General features: G+C 43.9%; 1 protein-coding gene across 2 annotated transcripts in view; it reads left to right on the top strand.

Moving 5' to 3' along the window:
* Positions 1–6,556: 6,556 nt before the first annotated feature.
* CAMSAP1 (calmodulin regulated spectrin associated protein 1) overlaps positions 6,557–16,775 on the top strand; it is a 52,317-nt gene continuing 42,098 nt past the window's right edge. For both annotated transcript variants that reach the window (XM_075905521.2, XM_075905520.2), the window contains exons 1-2: positions 6,557–6,878; positions 7,599–7,761. In XM_075905521.2, coding sequence (XP_075761636.1) covers positions 7,599–7,761 — 163 coding nt within the window. In that variant the 5' untranslated portion in view covers positions 6,557–6,878. The remainder of the gene's footprint in view (positions 6,879–7,598; positions 7,762–16,775) is intronic.

The raw sequence follows: 16,775 nt of genomic DNA, 5'->3' as shown, positions 1-16,775 counted from the left end.
ATTCATTGTTCTGCGGCGGCGTTTCAAAGGGGCAGCGCCGTGCGGAGACTGGAATCAGCACTATACACTTTGTATTCTGTGGTGTAATTGAAATCAATATATTTGAAGATGTAGAAAATACCCAAAAATATTTAAATAGATAGTATTCTTATGATTGTTTAACAGCACAATCAATTGCGATTAATTTTTTTAATCACTTGATAGCCCAGTTTTTAAATACATAGTTAATATAAAGCAGTTTCCACCAAAAAGTGGTTGAAGTAGGTGGGTTTTGTTTTGTCCATCTGAGAATTGTCTGACTGTACTTGATTTAATGTTTTTGATTAGAATGTGGCAACACCCAAAAAACTTCCAAACACACAGGGAAATATAGCCCCGACTCAGTAGCTCTGGTGGGGCAGGACTGGAAAAACAAGAACAAAGGCAAAGATAGGATGCTAAAAAGGCCTTTTATGGAAAATCAGATTGGTTTGTAAGTACTGTTGCCCCATAAAACTCCTGAAAAACAATGTGATGTAATACTGCCACTGTAAGAAACACATAAATGGAGAGTATGCAAGGTATTTTTTTATTTAATACTGCCCCATTTCAATATCATTTTAAACCCACTGGCTTCTTCGTTAAAGTTCTAATTTAGTGCTATCAGAATTTGAGTGGGAGAGAAATCACAAATTCTTCAAAAGAGAAAGGTGGAAGAATGGGGGAAGGTGTACGAAAAGAATTAGAGGAAAAATAGGAACAAGGTCAGCCTCTCTGCCAATAACAGATTCATCCGTGTTTTTAACACTTTGAGGATGTTACTCATGATGGTGCAATGAACAAGAAATGGATAAGATGCCCTGACCTTTCCGAATGATGTTGTTAGTCAACACTTTCACCACTACACCCCTTTTTCACTTTCCAGTGAAGTCAACTCAATTGATTTCAGTTAGAATCATACAATCCTAGGGCTGGAAGAGACCTCAGGAGGTCATAAAGTCCAGCCGCCTGCCCAAGGCAGGACCAATCCCAACTAGTTAGAGTTACCGTACAAGTGGAATACTAAAGTGGGCCCACAGACTGTTGGTGGGAAGTTCCTCCAATCTAAAAAATGGTGAAAAAATAGTTTTTAAATATCAGTATTACTATGGTGACAGTCTGAAATATAACACATTTAAAGTGAGGGGGGAATAGACCATGTCTAGATAACTATCTGGGTCCCAGCCGTGTAGTTTCTGGACTTTGTTTACATTGTATATCCTAAATAATTATTAAATGGATTAGGATACTACAGGCAGTCCCTGGGTTACGTACAAGATAGGGACTGTAGGTTTGTTCTTAAGTTGAATTTGTATGTAAGTCGGAACTGGTACATATTGTAGGGGAAACTCTAGCCAAACATTTCTCCAGAGCTCAGTTTTATTCTCCCACACCTCACTTCCCTCAGTCCTTTATTCTCAAGCTGAGGTGTCTGCTGAGAAAAGCCGCTCCGTGTCTCCCTGGTCTGCTGGGGGGAAGCAGCTAGTGCGGGATTGCCTCACCCCGTTTGTAAGTAGAGATCTGATGTAAGTCGGATCCATGTAACCCGGGGACTGCCTGTATTTGTCTGCGCTGTTAGAACATCTTCACTCTTTTTCTTGCAAAATAATCTGCTTGTTGCATGTGACCTGTTCTTATTTTCCTCATACATAAAGAAAATATTCGGACATTTCTTATGTGTTTCGGAACTGAAGCTAAGTAATAACTGGTAACTGCATTATACTGAGGAGCTGTTCCTGGTTTATTGATAATTGCACTCTGACTGTTCCTGAATTACTAAGAATATTATTCTGATCTGTCTTCCTAAAGGATGGATACATAATGAACTGCCATGAAATATGATTTTGTAAAAGGGGGGAGGGATTTAAAAATTGTCAAGGCAACAGCTGAATTAAGGCCCTGCCTAATTCCTTATTTCATATTCATGTCATAGGGGATTATCAAGTCCCGTTTGCCAATGTGGGGGCTTAAATACCATCTTTTATTTATTTAAAATGTCCAGTAAGACAACTGTACAGTATAATTTAATTTTAACAGCTATTTTCTAACTTGATCTAGAGTATGTTCTAGGATTATATTAAAATCTAATGGCATGATGATGGAAAAATCTCTTGCTTTACTGGCTTGGAGAGGTAGCCCTGTTAGTCTGCAACTTAAAAAAACAAAACAGAACACACAATGAATAGTCCTGTAGCACCTTAGAGACTGACACTCCCCTATATCACCCCGACCCCAGCAGACAGGTGAAAATAGTTGTGCAGAGATGAAGGCAGGGATACAGGTAAAACAACTTGCCAGATAAAGCTAACCACCCCTGGAGAAAGGAGATAGGTGGATTGGCAGGTGCTCCTACAGAAATGCTAATGAACCACACCAGCGGCAGGCAGCAGACTCCCTGAAGGATGTGGGCTATAAACCAGCCGGAAGGAAAGGAGGGCTGGATTATGAGAGACCAAGGTGCTTTCTTCTTGTTTGCTTTGGGGCCAAGGTACTAGAAGCAAACCAACCTTTATGCATTTATATATTAGATCTGGAAAATCTTGATGGACCACTTTTGAGGGGGATGGAAGACGAAAAACGTTCCTACTCATCCAGTGTCTGGCTCTTATTCTGGATTCTTTATCATTCCTAATCCCTAAAATGGGGGAGGAGGGAGTGCTTTGAGAGAGTCATATGATAACCACCCCCAACTCTTATATCACTTTATAGCAGTAGCTGTTAAAGCACTTTAAAATGGTCAATACTATCATCCCATTTGGGAAAATGGGCACAGAGGGTGCGTCTACACTGCAGGGCTTAACTCAAAATAAGATTAGCAAATTGAGCTATGTCAATTACATCACTTCTTTCAAAATAGCTTATTTTGAAATAGGGAATGTCTCCATAGCACTTATTTTGAAATAGGGCACTCTTCTTCCAACTTCCCTTATTCCTCATACAATGGGGGTTACAGGAGTCAGAGTAAGAAGTCCCCCAGCTTGACATTATTTTGACACTATTTTGAAATAACTGCCTGCTATGTAGACATGGATAAAGTTATTTCGAAATAGTGTTGCAGTGTAGACGTACCCAGACGACAACTTGTGCAATGGCATTGACTAGATCGAGTGGCAGCACCAGGAGTAGAATCCAGGTCTTCTGAGTCCCAGACTACCCTTCTGTTCCTATAGAGCAGTGGTGTGCAACCCATGGGTTGCGACCCCCAAGGGGGTTGTGGATGTCTTCCTGGGGGGTTGCCATTAGCAGTGGGCATAAGCCCCGGCCAGCCGGATATAAGCACCGTGGGGCTGCCAATGGCCGGGCCCAGCCCCCGGCCGCCCGGATCTAAGTGCTGCGCCGTGTTGCTCAAATTACCTTGGGAGTCGCGACACGAATACAATAAAATATGGGGGTCGTGGTTGAAAAAAGGTTGTGCACCACTGCTGCAGAGAACATGGCTTCAATACAGCTTTATTAAGAAAGCAACCTGAATGAGAGCAGGGTGTGCTTATGAAGCGGTGGACTGGGTGTGGTGGAGCTGCTAAGTTTACTAGCGAGAGTTATCCAGTGTGACAAAACTGCCAAGTCCCAAATCCTCCCTGCCCATTTTTGTGAATGTAGTGTGGGTGAAAGACGCATGATTGCTATCTTAAGACACTGGACTCTTTGACTTATCCATACAGCAGATGCTGGACAGACAGTGGCAGTGTAAACTTTCTATATCATCTCATACCAATATCATGTCTCATCTCTGTTCTGAAAGGATCTCTTGTACCGCTGAGTGCATTTCAGTACCCCAATGCATATTCAGTTCTTGGCCTCTAGAATGAGACTACCAATTAGTGCTGCTAGTAAGTGGGGTCAGTTCCTTCTGTCTCTGCAGATGCATGACTTATATGACCCAATATTGAAGATAGTCACGGCATGGCAGAAATACCCATGTGTTGCATTGTGAATTTATCACATTTGGGCTGGTACAGGTTGATAGTTTTGCCTTGTGAGAGAGCCAAATTGGCATGTATTTAAAAAAAAAAAAAAAAAAAAAGAAGCTCTAGAAAGTAAGATTCCAACAGTTTTCCCAAAAGACAAGGAAATGAAGAGCATTGTTCTAGTCTTGCCATCTAGAATACCACTGGGGAAAGGTGCCATGTCTTGATACAAGTTAGCATAGTCTAGCTAATTATCAGAGAGCTCCAGAAAAAAATGAGTTGCTCAACAGTCTTGGGTGTGTACATACACCCACTCTGGCAAGTGCTAAAGAAATCAAGGAGAGTATCGTAACAGAACAATGATTTCATATGAAAAAGCAATAAATTAACACTTTTCAGCAGCAAAGTCTTGAGCCAAATATTATAATGCAGGAAAGGCCTAGGAGCAATATGTGAATAATCAGTTTGCTACTAGTGAATGCAGCAGAACATGGGCGGAATTGATAGTCTCATGGCAAAAGGAAACACGTTTAGCAACTCCCCGATATCCCTCCCATTTTAAATACAGGTTTTTCATCACTTACGTGGTTTTGAAGATGCCAATGTTACCAGAGCATCAGGCAGTGTTGAGTGTTTGACAGGCCACTTACTCATCAGCTCCAGAGCTTGTTTCTGCAAGCATCACTTTTTGTTTCCTTGTTAGAACACACATCCCGTAGGCAAGGCAGTTCAAGACACTACTATGCAGGAAGAAGTTTTCGGACATTTTGCATCAGGAATGGAAGACAACAAGGGTAAAAATTGTAGTGGAGTGCAAAGTAATGTTGTGGAAGTTTCCAACAAGTTATTCCCCATGATACAGCATAAAATTTTGGTCATGTCTGTACCACTGGACACACGTCTTCTTCTCATTGTTAGATCTTTCTATAGCTTCAGTTTTTCTTCTCAGCTTTTGTAGTCTTGAGTCAAATGTTTCCAGCGCTTTGTCCCCCTAGGTGCCTGGGATTTGGCTCAAATACACTTTGCTTCTTCTAGATAATCTGTCAAGTTTTTAAAATAGGCTGTGTAAAGCATGAGCGATTTTTGTGCCTGACTGACAGATCTGGGCACGAGAGCCCTCCATTTTTCAACATTGAATACTACAGCAGTTCAAACTTCTCTTGCAAAACATCCCCTAATCCCACCCGCAAGACACTCTCTTTGGACCCGGAACACATTTAGGGCCCAGTCCAATATTTGGGAAGCTGTCTTCTGGCACAGAGGAAGAAAACAATGTGGCTGCTGGCAAACAAACAAACAAAAACCCCAAAGGCGCAAAACAGTTCTTGTGCAAGAAGCCTGCAGTGTAGATGTAGCCTAAGATCTTCAAAAAGGCAATGGTACCTTTTTACCTGTCTACGCTGCCTAAAAACTTAACAGTCCTGTAAAATAATGTACTATTTGAGCAAGTCTGCCTAAGAACTCTTCCTAAACCCTAAGAGCTCGGACCACCAAATTTGATATGCAGCTTGCTCATACCATAACTTAAAACAATGCCAGGGTGGGTTGTGCCAGGCACATGGGATGTGCCCGGAATGGGACTGCGTCTCATAAAACCATAGAGAAAAGAGACAGAATCACCAGGCAGATGGAAAGAGCTGAATGGGGGCACCTCCTCCAAACCAGGACTGTCCCATTCTTAAGCTTGTCACCCCCTAGGATGAGGGGGCTGAACCCCCTCCCCCCAAGATTCATATGGGGACATGCTGGCTGTTCCCCTGTATCAGGGCGTGAGGGGAAAGTGCTTTGCTCTCGCGGCCAGGGAAGAGTGAGCAGCTCTGGTAGGAATCTCGGGCTGTTTCTAGACTGCAAAGAAAAGTCGGAAAACGATAAACAACTTTGGCTGTGTCTACACTGGGCCACTTATTCCGGAAAATCAGCCGCTTTTCCGGAATAAGCTGCGAGCTGTCTACACTGGCCCTTGAATTTCCGGAAAAGCAACGACGCTCTACTGTACAAAATCAGCTGCTATTCCAGAAAAACAATTCTGCTCCCGCTCGGGCATAAGTCCTTATTCCGGAACAGTGTTCCGGAAAAGGGCCAGTGTAGACAGCCCAGTAGTCTTTTCCGGAAAAAAGCCCCGATCGCGAAAATGGCAATCGGGGCGCTTTTCCGGAAAAGCACGTCTACATTGGCCACAGACGCTTTTCCGGAAAAGCACGTCTACATTGGCCACAGACGCTTTTCCGGAAAAAGGGCTTTTCCGGAAAAGCAGCCTGCCAATGTAGACGCTCCTTTTCCGGAAATGCTTAAAACAGAATAGTATTCCGTTTTAAGCATTTCCGGAAATTCATGCCAGTGTAGACACAGCCCTTGAGAGCCGCAAATTGCAATTTGCATATCTTTTTCAGCCTTTTTTTTCTTTCTTCCAGAAGACGCTTTTCTGAAATTTAGCCTGTCTCCACGAAATCTGCCCCTTGGCTGCCTAATAGATCATCCAGGCCGGGCCTGGCCAGGGCTTTATATACCTCTGCCCGCCCCCACGCCTCTGGTCGCCAGGGGACGGTTGCTGGGGAAGACGAGGCAGCCAATGACAGGCTCTCCTCCTGGCGCTTGCGCAGTGCACGAAAGGCGGGGCGGCAGCCCACGCGAGAGCTAGAGCGCGAGCGGCGGTGCGGCTCCTCTCCCCTCCCACCCTCCACGAGCGCGAGCGCGAGCCGGTCCCGCCCTCTCCTCCAGAGCCGGCGGCCGGCCGCGCGCGCTGTCTGAGGGGAGGGGGCTGAGCGCGCGCGGGCGCGCTCTTGCGCGCGCCAGTCAGTCAGTCAGTCAGCCCCCGGGCCGACGGCGGCTCCTTGCGTCCGTGTGGAGCGGCGCGGCGCGGCGGGAGCCGGCCTCTTCGCCTCCCCCCGCAGCCCGCGCGCTCCGCCTGGGCCCGGGCGCGGCCGGGGCATGCAGCAGCCGTAGCCCTGCGAGGTGGGTGGGGGCGAGCGAGCCTACAGGCCGCGGGGCGGGGCGGGCTCCCTGTGGGGGGGAGCAGCCAGGTGGGTCCCCAGGGGGGGGGGCCTTCCCCCGCATCCTCTGCCTGCGGGCGTCGGGATGGAGGCGGCATCTCCTCAGCGCGGGGGAGAAATCTCAGCCCCTTATTTGGAGCCTGAGGTGTTGCCCCCCCATCTTCCAGCCGCCCCCCCCATCTTCCAGCCGCCCCCCCCCGCCCATCAGGGACCCCTTGGAGGCCGCTGAGCAGCCTCCAGCAGCGGCGTGGTCCCCGCTGGCATTGTGTGTGGGGGGGGGCGATGAAGGCTACCTTGGGAGGGCCGGAGGTTGAGTCTTCGCTCTTCTTGATGGGATTTGTGCGTGTGTCTGGTGGGCAGGGGCCGGTCACAACTGCCGGGGGGGGGGGGCTCTGTATTTTTTAGCCCCAAACTGAAATGCAAGGGGGGTGGGGGTGTGAATGGAAAAAAGCCCTTACCTGGCTTGGAGAGGTGGGTGATTTTTTTTTTTGGGGGGGGGGGGGTCGAGCCAGTGCAAATCATTGGCGGAGTGAAGAAGGGGGGGAAGCCAGGCCTGTGACATTCCCATTCGCAGTATCCTGCCTGGTGGGATGCGTTTGAAGGATCCGTTCAGGCCGCCGGTCTATTATGTGGCGGTGGAGGCGGAAAGGTAATGGAAACCATGGCATTGCTTTTGTTGTAGATGGTGGATGTTGATGTTTGTGCTGGTGGAGATAGCACCAGAAGAAAAATGGATGCCCTGACAGATAGTGCAGTCGAGATTGTCCCTTTGGAGCTCTATGATTCAGCCAGAGCGAAAATAGCTGCTAATCTACAGTGGATCTGTGCTAAAGCCTATGGAATAGGTAAAATCACTTTAATCTGGTAGTCATTCTTGTCTCTATTCTTGCATTTTTTTATCTCCCCTGCCATCCCACAAGTAACTAAATCAGGCTTAAATCACCTTTGTTTTCAGTATCAGTAATGTGTCAAACCTACTCCCTTGTAATAATCCAGTGTTTCATGATGTATCTAATAGGAATAAAGCAAAAACACTAGTTTATTCTGATTATCAGGCATGTGAATGTTGTCACTGTGCATGATTTATACTCCCAAATGTATAAAATCTTAGTTTTTAATTAATAGGATTTTCCTAAACAGAGCTGTTTGTTACTCCTCAAACCCTTTTGCTCTTGTAGGCCTTGAAGGCTTTATCATGATTCCTTGTCTAGTCATTTTGGCAGGTTGTTAAAAACCAGCATGAAGGTTCTAGCACCAGTTTGTGGTGTTAGTGTCTTTTATTTTATTTTTTAAGTTCTATTATTTATTAATCTGCTTGCAATTATTATTCCTTTTAAAAAAATGTGAACATATCTAATATATGAGTTACAAAAGCATTTATCTACATTCTAGAGTACCAGGGAGGAGGTAGCATGGGATAAAAGAAGAAAGAGTCTTCTCTAAACTCTTTGTCAGAAACCATTGCAATCCAAATAATCTGCACTATTGCCATAGTAAAACTATGTTGAAATCTTGCACTGGCTAGCTGTATCTACTGATTTTGTTTTATTTGTTTGCTTGGCAGTAGACCTGCTTGTAAATTTTTGCTTGTTACCATTTGAGCATAAATAACTATGCACGATATAAACATGAGAAAATACTTGTCTTTAAACAAAACATAATACAAACATGCAAAATCTTGTTTTGGAAAATTAGATAGCCCTGTTAATCTAACTCTAATTTGCCAAACTCTAATATGCTTACTGGATTAACTCTAGCCTATTTTGTGACAGGGATGGGCAAAACAATACATTCCTGTAATTAAATATTTTATGTCTTCAACAAGAATATTGTTTCTTATAATGTTTTCAGAACTGTCAATATTTTCTGTCACTATTGCATTTTTCTACAGAGCCCAGTAGAAAGGGGATTGCAATCTTATTAGTTTCAAATGTATTTTCCTTTCTACACAGTGACATTATTGCATTTATTAGAAGAGTAAAGAATAAAATAACAGTAGGATGACTATCTAAACAAAAAACCTCTGATGCAGCCTTTGGGGATGTTGATGTGACATAAATGTTGACTACCGCTACCACTACTAATAATTGGATACTCATGAAAACTAGACAAGCATTGTCTTGTATGAATATACTTAAAGTGCTTCAGTTGTTTGTAATACCTCATTAAAGACATTTTTATTGAGTATAAATAACACATGCTTTGCAAATTATAAAGGTTCATTGTTTATATTTTGGCTTTGTTTCAGAAGTGGGACCTAGTCCTGCATTAGGATCCACTAGCATGGATCCTGTGGTGCGGACAAGGGGTGGCTGACTGCCTTATGTTTATCATTGGCATTAACCTCTGTAGGATTCCATTGGCTCAGGGATCTGTGCTTATGCTTTAATCCTGCATCAGTTTGCTAAATTTGTAGTGCATACCGGTTAGAGAACTAGCTATTGTTAAATCATTATCTGTCCTTTTCTACAATAGAACTTTGCCAAAAATTCTTACTTTTATTAAAAATTATACATCATTGCCAATGATAAATATGGAAGTAACACTTGTATATATGGAGAAGATACTTGTGGCTGCTGATGTGTTTTTTTCTCCACCATCATTTAGACTTGCTTGGATCAAGTGTAAATAGTGTTAAATGTAGGGACTTTCCTTGTTGCTACTGGTGGTTGGCTTCAGTTGGTCTAGTTGCAGTGTGTAAAGTTAAGCACATGCAAAAATATTTGTAGGATCTGGACCAGAGTGAATTTTAGTTAGGTTTTGTTGTTGTCACTCCACACTGATGATTTTTCGCAGCATTATAATTAGCATTTAAATTAAAGCTTAATAGTCTTAAATGCATCATGCAGAATCTTCGATCCAGGGACAAAAGTGTTTTTACAACACTTCTATGGGAGGATTATTAAAATTAGTAGTTTCAGATGTCTCAATATCCTTTAAAACTGAGTCTTTGCAGGCTACCCCGCTATAATAGATTGGTGTCTTTTGGATACCCCTATTATTTAATGCATTTCTGAGGGGAGTCATAGAGATGTCAAGATAATTTAATTGGGATTTGTATTATGCCGACCGTATTTGTATATTCAGTATATTTTATATCATTCGGGGCAGTTTTGACCAATGTGATGGAAGAAATAAATAGTTTTCAGTTGTAGATTAACAACTTTTTATGGTCCTGCAATCACTGAGTAGACTTCCTTCGGTTTTTTTAAAACGAATATTAAGGAGAAGGCTTTTTCTGACTTCTTCTGATCTCACAAATGCTTATGCAGATGTTGAATTTTGCTCACATGAGCAAAGTTTAAACACATGCTTAAATCTTTGCTGGATTGAGAATTGCGGATTCCAGTACTGATCATGGTATTGTCAGCAGTATCCTCACAAATGTTAATTTTAATTTTCCTATATATGTTGCACAGTGTGTGTTTGAAGTGCTTCTCCTCATCTCATTTTATGGTACTTGTCAAACATTGTACTTATAAAAGAAGAAAATAACTTTGGGATCATGACAGAAATTTGGAGTTCAACTGCACCTTTGTGGCTTAGCACTGAAGTACAGATGGGTCCTAGATTATGCCCTCTCATAAAAAAGGGATGTCATTTCATGACCTACCCTTTCTGGAGTTTTGTTTTCATTGTTCTCCTTAAATGAAGGGATTCTGGTGGCCATAGTAAATCATAGCATCCTAATTGCTACATTACTACTTCCAATAAGAGCCTCCTGCTCCCCAACTTCATGCACATAACTGCCATACTGAGCAAGACCAAAGGTCCATCTAGTCCAGTGTCCTGTCTTCCGACACTGGCCAATGAGAGATGCCCCAGAGGGAGTGAACAGAAACAGGTAATCATCAAGTGATCCTTCTCCTGTTATCCATTCTAGCCCCTGCAAATATAGGCTAAGGCAGGGGTGGGCAAGATATGTCTCACTGTCCGGATGTGGCTCGTCAACCCACCAGATCTGGGCTGCGGACACCCTGCTAGGACCCTCTGGCACACAGCTGCCACTGTCTTAAACACAGGGCTGCTCCATATGCCTCTCTGCTCTGGAGGGAAGGGGAGACTTCATGTAATCTCCCACCCTCTGCCGAATCCTCAGCTCCTATTGGCCGGAAACAACCAGCTGATAGAAGCTGAGAGATTGACTTGGGGAACGGGGGCAGCGTATGCCCGTTCCCTCTCTGAAGCTGAGAACCACATGGAGGGAACAGCCTATATTTTCAAAGGGTCTGGGGCTGCAGCAGGCAGAGAGCCCAGCCTGCCTTGCAGATGCTGCAGAGCTGCTGGCTGAGACACATTTAGGTAAGCGCCTGCCAGCCAAAGCTTGTCTCTGGCACCCTTTCCCCTCCCGCACCCCACACATCCGCCATAGAAAAATGTGGCCTTTCACCACTTTCCAAAATCTTGGAGTGGCCCCCCACCAAAAATTATTGCTAACCCCTGGCCTAGGGATACTATTCCTACCCATTCTGGCTAATAAGTATTGATGGACCTAACCTCCATGAATTTATATAGTTCTTTTTTGAACCCTATTAAAGTCCTGGCCTTCACGACATCCTCTGACAAGGAGTTCCATGGGTTGACTATGCATTGAATGAAGAAAAATTTCCTTTTGTTTGTTTTAAACCTGTTACCTATTAATTTCATTTGGTGACCCCTAGTTCTTATGTTATGGGAACAAGTGAATAAGGAAAAGTTATTCACTTTCTCCATACCTGCCTTGATTTTATAGACCTCTATCATATCCCCTTTCGTCTCCTCTTTTCTAATCTGAAAAGTTCTTGTCTTTTTAATCTCTTCATATAGCAGCTGTTCCAAACCCCGAATAATTTTTGTTGCCCTTTTCTGAAACTTTTCTTATGCTAGTATATCTTTTTTGAGATGAGGTGACCACATCTCTCTGCAGTATTCAAGATGTGGGCGTACTATGGTTTTATAGAGAGGCAATAAGATATTATCTCTTATTCTCTCTCCCTTTTTAAATAATTCCTAACGTTCTGTTTAGTTTTTTGACTGCTGCTGCACATTTGAGTGGATGTTTTCAGAGAACTATCCACAGTGACTCCAAGATATCTCTCAAGTGATTATAGCTAAATACATCTGAAATATTTGTGGGAAAAAGATTCTCCTTTCTGCAGAGGAAGGAGTTGACCTTTGTATATTGTTTCTGCATTTCTGTCTCTGACAGCATGTCTCCTAGCTGTATTCCAAGAGTGAAATTTGGAAACAGAGCATGGAATTGGTCTGTGGAGAGTAGCATTTTTCCTGTTGTCCTTATTCTCTCTGTCTTCCTCATGACTTGAAAAAAGCCAGGATGTTGGTTCAGCAGTTCAGGATTTTTCTGCATAAATTCAAATGTCTGTGTATGAATGTGTAGATGCTTTCTGGCAATAGTACTAAAGGATGCCTTGCCTAGGTGTAATTCAGTGAATCAAGGATCAACTTTGACCTGAACTGAGCATCCTTTTTCTTAGCCCAGTCCAAACATTAAAACTAAGTTGTATTTTGTGCACCATGCCAATGATTTGATTGACACAGGTACTTTAACATTTCAGGATTAGAATATAAAATCTTTATGGGTCTGCTTATCTGAAAATACTTTGAAACAACCTAGAGAGTACAGGTTGAAAAAGGCTTTCTTTTTTTAACCTATTTTTTCCCCTATGCTTCTAACTAGATCAGTGGTCCCCAATGTGGTGCCCGCGGGCGCCATGGCGCCCGCCGGGGGATTTCTGTGCGCCCACTGAAACATCTGGGCTTGCCCCGCCCCCGGCGCACGGCACATGCATGGTGCCGGCTCCAGGCGCGGGACGCATGGGCGGCCTCTCCCCTGGGCGCGCGGCACATGCGCAGGGTCGGTCCGGGGCGCATGGGCGGCCCCAGCCCCGGTCCCAGGGCACATGTGCGGTGCCAGCTTGGGGCGTGTGGCTCGTGGGCGGCCCCGGGCGCACGGCCCATGCGCGGTGCCGGCCCGGGGTGCGTTGCCGGCCCCTGCCCCGGGCGCGCGGCACATGTGCAGTGCCGACCCCAGGCGCATGGCTCGTGGGTGGCCCCGCCGACGGGTGCGCGGCGCATGTGTGGCCCCGCCCCCGTGTGCCCGGAACATGAGTGGCTCTGCCCCCGGGCGCCCGGCAGCCACGCAACGTTGGGGACCACTGAACTAGATACTATGCACAAAACTGTAGGAGGGAGGGGGGTTAAGCCTGCAATGGAACTTTGTCTTCATATGTTAAATACAAAAATCCAGCATTTAATCTTTTTTCCATTACTTTGCTTTTTCTTTCCTAATCATGATACATCTTTTTCTACATCATCTTCAGTAAAATTTACTCACCTTCAAGAGTTAGCCGGCTAACAAAGATTTCTTTGCTCATCTGAAAGTGCAGGAAAACTTTTTAAATATATTTCAAGATCAATTGGGCTGTGGAATGAAACTTTTTCCATTGAAAGTGGAAGAGCAGAAAGTTCATGAGATTTCTTCTGAATGATTATGATCGTAAGCCCAAGATAGAGGCTTAAATTACCAGAGTTATGTTTTAAAGACAACAGCATAAAGAGATCTCACTTGTAGAACAATCTGTGATGGTCTTTGGTACCGAAAATATAACAAAGATCAATTTGTGATTATGCCTCAAACTGATGGACAAACCTTGAACTTGATAAGAAATTTTCAACCTTTGTGATGATAGGTACGTTTTAAAGAAAATAGTTGTGTACGTTGCTGCTCTTATGCTCCTCCAGACTGACTTAAACTTTCTGGACCACTGCTAAAATAAGAAACAGGAAAAACAGAAGAAAAAACTAATTACATTCGTTGCAGAATGAGGAAGAACACAATACTTGCTATATGTATTGATAAGAATAAGTTGCTTTTTATATTTTTCGCTTTTATTTCCATATTATAAGACTGTAACACACTTGAGTTTACTATATATTTTAGGAATATGCATTTGGTCATCCATGAGTCTGTCTGTTCAATAACTCCTCCTAAACGATAAGAGCTGGGACCACTAAATTTGCTATCCAGCAATTTCTTATCATAAGCAAGGTCAGGGTTTGGTTGTGCCAGGATAATGGTATGTGAGAGAAATTCCATTGTTTCTCATAAAATGGAAAAGGAGGGGTCTGGTAGGAATGGCAGTTATAGTGCAGAACGTCCACTGGGGGGGACAGGAAGGTGCCAGAGATGGTGGCTGGGACATCTATGACCCCATTGGTCCAGGAGGGGACAGGGATGGAGAAAGGGACAGCCAGCTACTATATACTTCAGAGAGTTTGTCTCCTGGTTCAGGAAAATGCTACCTTCCCCTGGCTGTGCCTGCTGCAGTTGCAGCATCCATAGAGAAGCACTTCTCATCTAGCCCCAAGCTGTTGAGATGAGAGGAGGCTGGGACTGCATACTGAGCCTCTCATCCCTAGCCCAGAATGATTTAAATGAAGAAAAAAGAGAACCGATTTGAGTTAAGGACCCGAGCAATGCCGGGTAAATCTTCTAGTCTTCATATGATAAGAAACTTGTAGATACTGTGGTTCTGTTCCTGTAGGTATCATAAATGTAGAGTACAGGTTGGACCTTCCTGGTCTGGTACCCTGGGAACCTGACCTATCCCAAACCAGGAATTTGTCGGACTAGAGGAGGTTCCTTACCACAGTTCGCTGATCCTCAGTGCTGCCAGCAACAGGGGCCCCCACTGTCTCAGCCCAATGCTGGTTCCGCTGCTGCCTCCCCGCACCCTGGCCAGACTGTCTGCTGAGCTGCTGCAGGCTTTGGCTTGGTCCCCGTGCTGCTGTGGGCTGGCTGTGGCCCCGGCCCTACTGCCAGTATCTGCTGGGGGCTGCTGAAAGTTTGGGCCCTATCCCTAGGCTGCCAGGGCTGCTTGCAGGCCCCTGTCCCACTGACAGGGTCTGCCATCGGCTTCAGCCCAGACCTGCTTCCTAGATGGCTCTCCTGCTGCTAGGCTACTGGGGCTCTCTGATCCAGGAACATGTTGCCGGACCAGAGAGTGCCTGTTTTGGGAGGTGCAACCTGTATAATAATAAGGGGACCCTTGCTGTTTAACTCAGAGGAAGTCAAATTTGCAGTTGTCATAAACTTAGATGTTTGTGTGTTCAACCTAAACCACTCAGGTGCTTTTGAAGATCCCACCCTAACCTTCAAAAGCAATTGAAAGAAGTTTTAGAGAAAGTAGGTAGTCTAAGGGTGCAATTTTTGCAGACTCATTGTTAGATTTAAGGAATAGGGCCACATGCTGAAAAATATTTGTCAGACAGGAAAGTGAAATGGACCTGATTTTTGTCAGTTTTACTGTTTCTCAGGGTTCTCAATAGCAGCAGTCAAAACTAGCAAAAGTGGTCAGTTTTCATTTTGCTGAGTATTGGAAAAAGAATGAGCAGCAATAAAGGTATTGCAGCTCTGCGGGTTTAGTAAGACAACACTTTCCAAATGTAAATATAAACCCTCAAGATGAAAAATTTTAATTCTTAAATGAAAACTCTGAATCTACAAAATAAATGGAAACTTGCCTGGGTGAGTGCCTACTACTAGGACCAAATTCATTTAAAAAAAAAAAATCCCTCTGGCCTATAAAAATGCCACTGCATCTTTTTGGCAGAGGGAGAAGCTGATTTTTTTTTTTAAAGAGGACTTTGGAACACTATTGTTTAGATGGCTTCGTCAGAGGACTTGGAAGAATCAGACCTGGATTATAATTTTGCTTCTGGTGCTAGTTGCCGTGAATTTAGGCAATCAAATAATCTCTGAGCCTTTTTTCCTCTCATCTATGAAATGGCATCAGCATTTACTTACTCATTAATATTTTATACTGCAGTAAAGGGGCAGGTATTACTGGCAGACACAGAATGGCATTTCTTGTGCCCAACCCTATACTAAATCCATTTGATCATTAGGTTTCAGAGGTGACGTCTTCTCTTTTGGAAGCTGTTGCCAGATTGATAAATATAAATTTTTCAAAGTAGCTTTTTGTTGTTTTGTAAAGATTCTAAATTACAAAATATATTTTTCTGAACATTTGTAAAATCATTGCAATTTCATTGAAGATTCACAGTTTTAAAACATAGCATATTTCATCTGGGAAGAAAGTCCACAATTCATATTTTACCTGTGCTGCTTCTATCTACATTTATGGTATTGATCGTTTTAGCTTGAGCACAAAATGCTATCAAAATAACCAATTTTACTGTCAAAATGTAATAGTCCAGTCCACATCACTCTTGAGACAGTAATAGTGAGATCTGTGTATGAGGTTTCTAGCCTGGTTTTCCTGGCTGATGTGTGTAGGGTATTTTCCTCCCATATAGCATTATTATAAACAACTTATAGGAGTCTATAATACAGTTCTGTAACATGATTATAAGGACAAACATCTCATCTAATTGGTCAGGGAAATAAGCTGGAATGACTTCAGACCATAATGTGGACAAGATCTTAATTGCAGGGCAGGAGTGATTAATGCTTGATTGCCTTTCAGTGAAGTTCATAGACATTCAGGACCTATTTTGATTGTGTAGACTTAACCAATCAATTAATATTTGATATAAAATGAAATGCTTGCTTGGATCTTGGTTTTCTAGTATGCCAGTTTTTCATTGTACAGTAAAACTCCATTAATCCGGCATCCAATGCTCCGGGACTCCTGATGGTCCGGCACCATCAGGAACCCGGAAGTGCTGGGGCAGCCGGACAGGCTTCCCCCATTCAGCTGCTGCTGAAACAGATCAGCAGCTGATTCCAGGAAGCCCGGGGCAGAGCAGCTCTGCCCTGGGCTTCCTGGAATCAGCAGCTGATCTGTTTCAGCAGCGGCTGAATCGGGGACCCCATGGGGCAGAGCAGCTGGGGTCC

The sequence above is a fragment of the Pelodiscus sinensis genome, chromosome 23 (genome assembly GCF_052426305.1).
Source record: "Pelodiscus sinensis isolate ZL-2025 chromosome 23, ASM5242630v1, whole genome shotgun sequence".
Classification (NCBI taxonomy): Eukaryota; Metazoa; Chordata; order Testudines; family Trionychidae; genus Pelodiscus; species Pelodiscus sinensis.
This window is presented reverse-complemented; position numbering and strand designations above follow the sequence as displayed.